The sequence below is a fragment of the Necator americanus genome, chromosome III, assembly GCF_031761385.1.
Source record: "Necator americanus strain Aroian chromosome III, whole genome shotgun sequence".
Classification (NCBI taxonomy): Eukaryota; Metazoa; Nematoda; class Chromadorea; order Rhabditida; family Ancylostomatidae; genus Necator; species Necator americanus.
Genome location: NC_087373.1, coordinates 18,553,644 through 18,564,708, shown reverse-complemented (window position 1 = coordinate 18,564,708; position 11,065 = coordinate 18,553,644). Strand labels below are relative to the sequence as shown.

The following is an 11,065-nucleotide window of genomic DNA, read 5'->3' as shown; positions in this document are numbered from 1 at the left end:
ACGGTCATAAAATTTATTAATTTCTAGCAATCAATACCAATTCATGTCACCACACATAAAATTAAGTGCTCGGTTGGATATTGTCAAAAATCTGCCGTATCGAATCGTCCTCCTATAAAGACAAACTACGATTGTCATCAAAGATGTTACACAACAAGATGAATCCACATTGCACTTGTCACACGGCCACGTCGTGCCCCTTATTTCCACCCCACTTTTCAATTCAGTTGATGCCCGGACAACATTTTTAAAAGTACTTACGTGGTTCTCGTCTCTCTTCCTAAATGCAACAACAACGTAGGTCAGAGCTTTCTACGTGAAAATCATATTAAGTAAGGGACATAAGTCTACTTTAATTATGCGACTCAAGCGGTGCGTTGATATTCGAAGAGATCTTGTGCCATCTTTGAGCATAGGTCTGCCCTCAGCCTTCTCAAACTTCAGCAAAGCCTTCACATAATTGGTCCATTTTTTGCTATTCCATATTCTGCGAGACCTCACGTGTCGCGTAAACTGCCTAGTGCCCCCGCGTCCTCTCTTATCACCTCAGTGCAAAACTTTCGCTTCCGGCCAGATCTCCTTCTCCAGATTGAAATCGACAGGCTCTTTAGTACACGTTGAATAAGGTAGATTGTGGTGTCCCCATAATCTGATAGAAGAAGCAACAACTGTTTTCTGTGGACATTTCTGCAGCGTCAGATGTTGATGATTTCCGCGTGTCATCATTCGGTACACCAATGGTATTCGCTTCCACGTCGATCTTTGTTGTATTTCCTATCTTCGCTATCTGTGTGGATTGTGCAGCCTTAGTCTCTTATCCGTACGCAATGATAGGGCAAATATCGGATAGGTGGACTCGCAGCTCGACTTGATGATCGATGGGAGTAGACTGCAAACACTTGATCAAGGAGTTGATCGAGAAACAAGCCTTAGCACACCTCTGTTGTATATCACTATCGTAGTCTCCGTTCTTCTGCATACAGCTCATGTATAAGAACTCATCCACAAACTCGATCTATTGCCCAAGCACTCTGACTCACGTTGGAGCTCTCGAGAACACTTATAGTTACGTCAAGACGACGTGAAGCACGGACAGTTGCGTAAGCGGCTGCGCTAAAAGCGGTGCTGTGGAGACAGCGGTTGAAATCGAGGTGGGACCGCGGCGAACTGCAGAAATGAGAGGCGGTAGCAAGGACGCTTACACGAGCCCAACTACTACGCTCCACCGCGCCGCTTACGCAACTGTCCGGGCTTCATGCCGTTTTGACCAAACTATACATTTACTCACACTTATCAGGGTGCAGGCGTAACCCACAGGCTGCAACCTGTTTCCATGCAAACTCTACAGCTAACTACCAATGGAATTCTCTCATTTAGCAGTTAAATGTTTTAAAGCGCACAATGCTTCATCACCTCAGCATTCCTGCCTGAAGAAAAAACCAAAGCTTGAAGTACCGCGAAGATCTGAAGAGTGTCTCGTGAAAGAGTATACATTGAGTGAGATGAAGGGGTGTGAAACTCGTGGAAAATCTCTGCTTCCTGAAAATTTTAGGATGTCCTTATTCTGGTCACAGTGATGATATCCCGCCTGGTATCAGATAATCAATACGGTGCACACTGTTGATCAATCTGTATGTGGATGCAACTACGCGTTCGACTTCAGAACTGTTCGAGATTTATGAACGTGTGCAGCTTTGCAAGGACTTGCGAACACGAGTCGGTGTCAAGTCATTGCTTCTATTCTCCCACACAAGTCTGGTATCTCTGGTACCAATTTATCGACCATTGAGGGCTGAAAGACTTGACTGCACAAGGAGAGATCCAAACTATCGATCAATCGCACAGTCAAACCTCTTACCGACACCTGCCCTTCGTGCCGGGCAAACCCAAGAAAGTCATCATCCTCATCGGATCAACGAAGAATAAGTCTTAAGTTCGTCGACCATGAAACGCTGTATATGACATAGGAAAACAACGGTTGCTAGTGTTAACACAAGTTTGGCAGTGAACCTCGAACAGCTGACCTCTTCATTCCTCATTGATGCTCTACTACTGATAGGGTCGCAACCGCTAGAAAGGTGGCAAGGCAAAACTATCGCTCAAAAAGAGGACTCGTATGATACTGGCAGGTAGTGCCCAATCCTGCCTATTGTGACCTCTGACATATAGGATTAAGGAAACGTACCTGTAATAATTCGTAGAGTTTCCCAACTTTGGATGCATCCTCCGCTGCTATATGTATTGGGTGACGAGGCCGAAATTGTATCTCTGCTGATTCAACAATGAAGCTAAAATTTGGCGCATTTGAATAAGAGATATTTAAAAGCAGATATGTTAATCATGGACGAGCTGGTTATACGTTTCCAATTCTTTAGTAGAAAATCGCCTACTTCTTACTAAGAACATTTAAATTGAACTTCAGTCGCTGAGACAGCCATTTATCGTCTTTGCATTCAAATGGTTAGCAGCTGTCAATGTTGTCCGCAAAATGACCCAACTTTTGGCGCACAAGAGCGAAAGCAATTGCGACCGAAGCGGCGCGGTTCCCGACTGTCCGCAAAAAACAATCATTACAGGCTCCTGGCATTTGGCCTCTAATCCAGTCGAAGTTAAGCAGCAGTCCCACTGCGTCGTGTTGGCCTCTCCGCAACAAGATAGTAGCACGAAGATCACTAACTTTCGACCGAAATGTAGCCCAAGGACTAGCTCCAGCCCCGAATTTAAGAATCGATCTGATCGTGTTGACATTGCTTCCAGCTCAGATCCAAGCACAGGGATTTTGTCAGTGCCGGTGAAGAAACTCCTACAACTTCTGCTGCCAATCTCGTGCCGCTGCTCCTGCTGCTAGTCACAATCCGAAAACTGCCGGTAATTTTCAAACGGAGAATCTGGGATAGAGTAACCTCGAATAGTCTCTTCATGAAGGATTTATCCAAGTTTAGGAACTCAATATGAGCGATCAAATAACCGTGTAACCGATCTGCGGCTGTGTCGCTTCGGAATAAGTGCCCTCTATATCTTAATTTTTCATTCCAGCTGATTGCTTTTTCGTCAAAATAAGATAGCCTCAGAATACGAGAAAACCTACCCTTTACTAGAAAGTGTGCTCTCCACATCTGATAACTTCCCAGGCTCACAGAGTAACTCGAACAAAGGATTTTTGTCCTCAACAAGGGTAACATCCTCACAATCCAACTCTATGCCAATCTCCTCCATCTGAGAGTAATCAGTGCTGAGGAGGGAGAAAAGACAGCGACAGCGATACGAAAAAGATTGCTTTTGCATACCTGATCTAAATGCACTTCTTTTCCTTTCAACTCTGCTTTCACAGTCACCACTCCTTTTCGCTGAAACCAACTCTGCACCGCCGAAGTTTCAGCTGCAAGTCGAAATCCGCCCACCTATACAAAAATAGTTGAGACCTGTTTCATTTATCCGCTGTGGATGTTTGCATCATGCAAAAAGACCTCTGAAGTGAGGTGGCCATCCGCATACAGAACCGCAATGAACATATATACCTTATAAATCACCTGAAGCACTGCTGCTTATCCATACCCACTAACGATAAACAGAATTCTAACTTCCGGTACCAAAATTTCAAAAGTTGTGGCGTCTTGGAACTTCCTACTTCCGAAAAAGTTACACAAAATAGGTGCTCGTCTTGTTTCCTTCTTGGCTCCAGCACATTTCGTGTTGACCATCATTTGAAGCTTTTGAATTTTTAGATCCCCTATATTCTCTGCCCTTTTCAACTGCTTCTATGCATTCTGAAAGTTCCTCTACCTCTCCATTTCATTCCATACACTTTTTTTTTCGTACTCGGTCACAGTTGCTTCCAGTTGCGCTTTCTTCGGTTGTATACGCAAACAACAACTTTGTTTTCCTGAACTTTTTATTGCACTCCTACACAGCAAAAGGATTGTCTTCGATTTGGTCCACTTCCTTTGATTCTTTTTTTCGGAACTTTCGGTTCCATAATCCCTTATTTCGTGTTTATGTAATGAAAACATTATCAAACATCCAAAAAACCAGTTTTGGCTTCACTTTCTTTCCCGCAGAAATCAGGCATTGCACTTCACTTCAAGCTACCCTCGATGCCTCGCTGTTTTTCAGCTTCTAAACTTCCTACTTCCGAAATTTTAAAGCTAAGTTCCGCTGATGCTTGACCTATCTTTTTTCTCTCACTAACAGTATGTTAAGACGTCGTTAGTTCCTCGCTGGACATATTAGGCTCCTGCCGTCCCCAAAAATCAACGAAGACACATTTTCCGAGTCTTCCTTGTCTTCCGTCTAGATGTATCATACAAGAAAAACGGGCTAACATGCTGGTTTCGTGAGTCTGAGTGAATTGGAGGAGCCCATAGAGCTGTCAAGAAGAAAAAGCAACAACGTTTGACTGTGACTTTTTTTATGAGGAACAGGAAATAATTCTCCGTAAGTATTTGCTTCAAACAGCTTGAAGTGCTTTTAGTAGCTTACGTTCTAACTAGTGACAATTCCTTCTGGTGGTATGACTCCTGCGCCAAGTATCAGGTCCATGTCGATGTTAGCAATCACACTCACCGTTGTAAAGAAAAAAAAACACTTTCAAAACACCTCTTTCCTTCACTTAGAAATTACAAATTAGAACAGTGACTGCTTATTTTACTCTCTCCTGCAATCTTTCTTTCTATTTGGAAGCTAACAAACCTATATTCGTTGGTCCTTTCCACATTTATTGAACCAATGTTGCTCGATGTTGCTAGCATATCATAGCAACATCGAGCATTCGTTCAATAAATGTGGAAAGGACCAACGAATGTTTTGACATTTGTTCATCTTCTCATGTTTCCACTTAGTTTGGTTAGCACCACTGTATTTTAGGTCTTCAACCAATAGTTTCGATTCTAGCAAAAATATTAGGGAAGTAGAAAGTAACCAGACTATTGAGAACACATTTGTACACATTTATAGCTGCTAGAAAAAAATTTGGATTACTTTTGCTCGAAAATAAGGGCAGGCGAAATTTGGAAGCATATGGTTATAATCATGGTCATGTTACCGTTTCCTTCGAAATGCTGATTTCGCTGAGCAGTAGTTATTGTATTTAGTAATCCGTCAGCTTTCTGAAACCAAAAAGAGGTCGTATTAGCAAAAGTAGAGCAGAGAACCAACGTTGCTATAATTTCTAGTCACGCTCAAGTGTTAAGAGGTAAAGAAAGAAAGGACAAGCAGTAAGTGCTAACGTTTTCTTCTCCAAGAACATGATACCTGGTACGTATAGGTAAAAGAAGAAACTGTCACTGAATAAAAAATTTGTTATCATGCACACTTCGAACCGCTATCAAAAGAGAATTATTAGATGTTAAGTCTTTACCGCAACGGGATGTAATCGCAATCAAAATGTGTCGTTTTCCTGTTCCCGACAGCTTTTATTCCTCCATTCAGAAAAAAAGGAATATATCCATTGTTTGAACTTCGTTTAATTAATTAAGCAGTGTAACGATGATGACGATGTTTACAACGCCATCTACACATGTGAATGCTGATGCCGATTAGTTGCACCAATCTGCGCGAATTGTGTAAATATTGTTAAATTCGGAAGACAGTTAACAATATCATGAGAAGAGTACTTTGAAAAATACTTGGGGATGTTTTCGTAAAAGAGATTTTGCTCAACAAAGCCCCTAAAATAGTATTTCTAAGATATTTCAGCTTTTTTTCTTTGAAATTTAGACGGGGGCACATAGAAAAGTCTGCATTTTCCCATCCGGTTCGCATCTAAGTATTGGAAAAACCCTGGGATGTGTGAAATCTGCACCTTGATAGTGAAAGCCTTGCCTATAAAAAATTGAGGACTGAATCGATCATATTCAGAATGATCCAAGCGATTCAACCATTATTTGAGATCGCAAAGTTGGGGGTCGTTAAGTACCCGCAGCCGAATAAGTGCCTACAGAGCACGCGTCGGTAGTCCAGAGCCGGCTTATCTTAGTCTACCTGTCGTCATCAAGCCACGCCTACTCATCAGCACATCAGTGAGATGGTGCGCTGTTGTTATCGCAATCACGTGATAGAGTGGGCTTCTAGGAGAGTTCAATGTACAAGAGGCCACAACATAGCAACGTAGGAAGTGAAAAAAAACTAAAAATGTGAAAATGCCGATGATTGCCTAGATTGCCTGCATCTGTATAAAATAGAACATCCATATAAAATTCATCAATGCTTCAAACACTCCTTGTTTTCGGATGAATTGTCTAAAGAACTAATTTCCAAAAATTTCCTTTTCTCATGCAAAAAGCCGAAACTTCGTTTTTTTTTCTCTAACTTCTGCGACGGAATCTAACTTGGTATCAAAATGCGACACATTCAGTCAAGAACTTCTTGAACCAACACTGCACAGCGGTACATTCGAAAACATTTTCATCATTTCACGCTTTAATCAAGTTTTGAACTGTATCTGTGTATGCATCGTGGGCAAACTCGAATTCATTAAGCAATAACTGTTCGAATTTTGACAGCATTTATATCTCTATCCGATTATTTACTATTCATCCGATTCTCTCAGATCAAACAAAATAAAGTCTTACAAAATATGTTGGCATTAGTTGATACGTTTTTTTCACTTTATCTTCTAGAGCTCCGAGACTTAAAAGTTCCGATTCGCTTTTTTTACACAAATAAAAAAGAACAATTATTTTCTATTTCTGGCATTTTGGCATTTCGTTTTTTGTGCAATCATTTGACACATCTCCACAGGTGAACGATCGATACTTCGTACAGAGAAAATAGCAGAGATAGCATGGCCCTGCGACGCATGCTTCACACCTTAAAGGCAGCATACCACGAATCTGAGGCGGTGCGGATTTCAGGTGGAGTATCCGTATACGGAATATCGTAGATTATGGAGACGGGGCTAGTTCCGCTCATCTCTTCCTGCATCATTGCGAACAGCCGCTTCCAGAATGCTGTTTTGCACTACGCCATCTATTGCAACGCTCCACCCCTTGCGCCGCCTCCGCCCTGCGATTCGTCGAAAATCAATTCGGACTACCCCGATTAGCAGTAAGGGACGCTACGCGTGCAAGGGTGGCGCGCTGCAATAGTACAAAACAGCATTCAGGGCCCTGCTGCTTGCAGTAATTCAGGGAGAGATGTGCCGAACCACCCCGGTCTCCATAATCTACGACCCCGTACACGCATACTCCACCTGAAATCCGTACCACCACAGATTCGTGGTATGCTGCCTTTAATAGACGACGAGGGGCGCTGATAGACGACGTATGAGCGGAGCAAAATCGAACGCAGCGCTACGGTCTGCTGATGCTGCTAACTACTGCGCAGAGCAATTAGCGATCGTCATTGCCAGTCGTTTCCCTTAAAGGCATCCCCCCACGAATCTGAGGTGGTGCAGATTTCAGGTGGAGTATTCGTTTACAGGATGGGAGACTGCGGAGAGGGGGGTGATTCCGTCCATTTCTTCCTAATTGCCGTAAAAAACGGCCCGGAAGATTCGTTTTGGCGCACCATTTTGTACAAGAGGTTCGATTGGAGCGCGCCAGTCTTGTGCGGCGCCGCATCTTCCGGGCCGTTTTTTACGGCAATTAGCAAGAAATGGACGGAATCACCTCCCTCTCCGTAGTCTCCCATCTCATATACGAATACTCCACCTGAAATCTGCACCACCTCAGATTCGTGGGGTGATGCCTTTAACGATAAGCTGACCCGGAAGCTATGGGTAGCTAACGACACAGACTTTTTTACGCTCGAGCATAAATCAGAATTTTAGCGAGTCAGTGCTTTTATCCTTCCGAACAAGCCTGGTACCGATTTACTGACCCCGGAGAGAAAGGCTTCGTTGGTGCTAGAGCGAAATCGAACCTCCGACCATGCTGCAGCTATAGCGGAACCTTGTATCGACTGCGCTACACTGCCCCATACATTTAATAACTCAGAAAATAACAAAAATAGCTGTTTTTATATCAGAACTTTGTTTCCGAACTCTGTGACGGTACGACCATAGCATGGAACTATGGAAAGCAAGGCTGTGCTAACTCTTATTGAAGAAAGGACCGCGTCACTTTTTCCTCGTAGAATAACCTCAATCTAAAGAAAACTCTGAGTCTGCGACACTCCGTCGATTTCGTTTCAACAATTAAGTCAGCGTCCAACGAGTACCGAGGTAATGCGTTACGTCCTCGGTGAGAGTGATCTACTAAGTAAGTCTACAGTAAAGCACTCATATTTAGGTGCAGTCCTATCAAAGTTCGTCCCTATTAGTTTGTTTTCCTCCTAAAAATCGTCAACGATTTCAGTTTGTAAGGATTTGATTTCTGCACTATTTCATCCCGTTATTTTGCGTCATTAGCATCCCTCTTAAAATGCGATCCTAGGACAACCATTACTCGCTAGTTTAATCATTTCTTCAGTTGTAGTGAACTATAATTCGCAGAAATCGGATTTTTACACCACTTTTTTGGGTAAATGAGAATGACTAGTGCTCTTCTCCGTCGAATTTCGGGATTTTGGTATAGTCACAGCTAAAAAACCGTTAATTATACACAATCACATGAAAAGGAGGGATTCAATTCTTGCTAACTGAAATCCTACGTCCAACGACAGAGACTGCCATCGATCTTTATTCTGGCTCACGTTTCGGTAATATCGCCTTCTTCAGAGCCTGGTGAATCAAGTCCATCCCCTCAAACTCTTCCTCACCCCAAAACATGTGACTTCTCGAAAAGATTGCTTAAAGACAACGTCAGGGAAGCAAACCACAATGGCACTCACCATGATAGCCATAAAGCTGTGATGCTAGCGGACCACAGTTTGTTGAAGTTGCGCTGCTAGTAGTAACTAACGACGATCCCTTTGCATCTGACCTTGTAGGTCTTTATTTCTTTTGTACGTTTTCATACGGCGTCAGCTCGTTGGCCACAGCAATGCATTCCTCCTGCCGATTTATAATCGGACTTCTGTTTGTTGTACAAACCAAAGGCTGTTTTTGCCGTCAGAATTGGGATTCGCAAGACAAAATCGTGACTGCTATTTGAAGAGGTAATGTCATGACACTGTCTGCGATGAGCAAGCTAAAGAAGTTAATTATTTTGATTTTACGAGCCCATGTAGCTGCTCTTTGACCCGTGCATATTGTTCTTCCTGTTTCATCAATGTGATTAGGTAGAAAACTCCCGCAATAACGTTGCCTTCCAATCGGACAAATGAAACAGTCAACGCGTCTCACAAACCCAGTCGAAGGCACGATTGCGCACTAACTACTTCTTCAAGTTCGCAGGTGGTGTGTTTGCTACTCTGACTTTGTCCTGTAGAGCAGCCTGCCAAAAGCTTGCTAGCGCTGCATTGCTCATATCAACCGAAATAAAAGAAAGGCACAAGTGGATCTCCGCCGTCTGTTTTACAAGGTGGCATCAGTATTACATGGCTCCATTTTGAGTAGCAAACTTTTGCTGCGTACCAAAACGGAGCAAACAAACAAAAATAGAGCATTGCTGCTTGCATTGCTTAACCATATTTACGGAGCTAATAATGCATCCTCGCACACTTAATGAAACCGTTGCGGCTCTACATAACATATTTTCAATGACTGTATTCTCGGTTCTACAAAGTTTGAGAGCTTCTCAGCGCGGCGGGCCGTCAGGAAGTAGAAAAGCGGATTAACAGTGATTTTCTTCGCTGAGAACTTGACGCAGGAGATCGGTTGAACGATGGATATGTAGGTATGCTTGTCTCAATTTTACTGTGATTCCCTTCCACTTTCCACTTCCTACTAATCAATATATAGTACCGACAGTCATATCATGCGGCAAGTGGGGATCTGTGCTGCGGTTGAAAGAAGATGATCCCGTATGCCGCTCGAATACATCAACACTGTACCGAAGAAAAAAGCACAGACGGATTGAGATAATCACGACTGTGTACAAATTAAAAAAAAAATCACCGTACATAACCTTGTTGAAGTACTTTCTTAACGTGTTTTCGAAAACCTTCCTATTGTCTGTTTCCGCTTCTATGATGAAAAATGAACCGGAGGGACCTATTACATTGTAAGTGCACTCGATCTCCGGCTTGTCCTAAAAACATGGCACGTCTCCAAAAAAAAAGAAAACAAAACGAAGTTAGAAGCAAATACCTACTTTCAACTTGGTTAGGAAATTTCTGAAGGTGTCGAGGGAAAGTCCCTGGGCCCTGCAATCCTGTTCGAGAGCGCTGAGCTCACGATTCAGCTTCACGTCAAACCCTCCTCGCAACGCAGCAGCTTTGGTCTACACATTTCCATTATTCACCACCACTATTTTGTTACGTGTAAACCTACCTTTTTCAGCAACACATTCATCGCCTGAGATTTCAGCATATCATTTTTGCCTTTCGTTGCTTTGATGTTCTGCCATTTTGAGTGGCCTTTGAGCAATCCATTTGATAGGGAAAATTCTCTCCTAACCATTGAAAAGTATGTGTGTAGCATCTGAGTAAAGTAAAAAATTTGGTAAGAGGAATTCAATGGTAAACAAACGTAATAGACATCCTTCGCAGCGTTGCAGTCGTCATAATCTTAGCAATTTGCATGATTTCACGGCAACAACTATACCGCCATTGCTCTAGCCAGGTTCCTTATCCAGGGGATTGCCATCACTTTCACTACTACAACGCTGCCTCGTATCTTATATCCCTCCTTCCTCGTTCTCAGTTTGTCATACGAGAAAGCATTGAGGGTGATGTGATGCCACTATCCGCGAGAAAATAAGACAGCCGTGCGACATTTAACTCGATTATAAACAAGAGAATAAGAAATAAAACCCATTGAGGGCTGAAATCAATCCATCAGTTCACACAAAGACACAACTGGGATTTGCACTTTATAACCTATTTGAGAAAACATGTTATCCAACATTCAACCTTGGTTTTCTGTCAGATGGACGAGGTATGAGCCAGACGCTAGAAGACGGAGCTAAGCATAGCTATGAAACTCTCGTTTTATACTACACTTAGCTTCTGCTGCAGCTTCTTGATTAAGCTACCGCAACAAAACTTATTTGGGCATACAATATTAATGTCTCGCACCAACTAT

General features: G+C 42.7%; 1 protein-coding gene across 2 annotated transcripts; it reads right to left on the bottom strand.

The window, feature by feature from the left end:
* Nucleotides 1–61: 61 nt before the first annotated feature.
* On the bottom strand, nucleotides 62–10,888 carry RB195_010035 (uncharacterized protein; the record flags this gene model as incomplete). 2 transcript variants are annotated; one of them, XM_064190848.1, is made up of 8 exons in its annotated part: nucleotides 62–112; nucleotides 2,186–2,288; nucleotides 3,089–3,216; nucleotides 3,288–3,401; nucleotides 9,948–10,070; nucleotides 10,134–10,262; nucleotides 10,313–10,462; nucleotides 10,841–10,888. In XM_064190848.1, the coding sequence occupies 8 exons, from the start codon at nucleotides 10,886–10,888 to the stop codon at nucleotides 62–64; spliced, it is 846 nt and encodes a 281-aa protein (XP_064048431.1). The 2 variants fall into 2 exon arrangements, with proteins under 2 accessions (XP_064048431.1, XP_064048432.1); XM_064190849.1 differs by lacking the exon at nucleotides 10,841–10,888 and having other exon boundaries at nucleotides 10,313–10,441.
* Nucleotides 10,889–11,065: the final 177 nt, after the last annotated feature.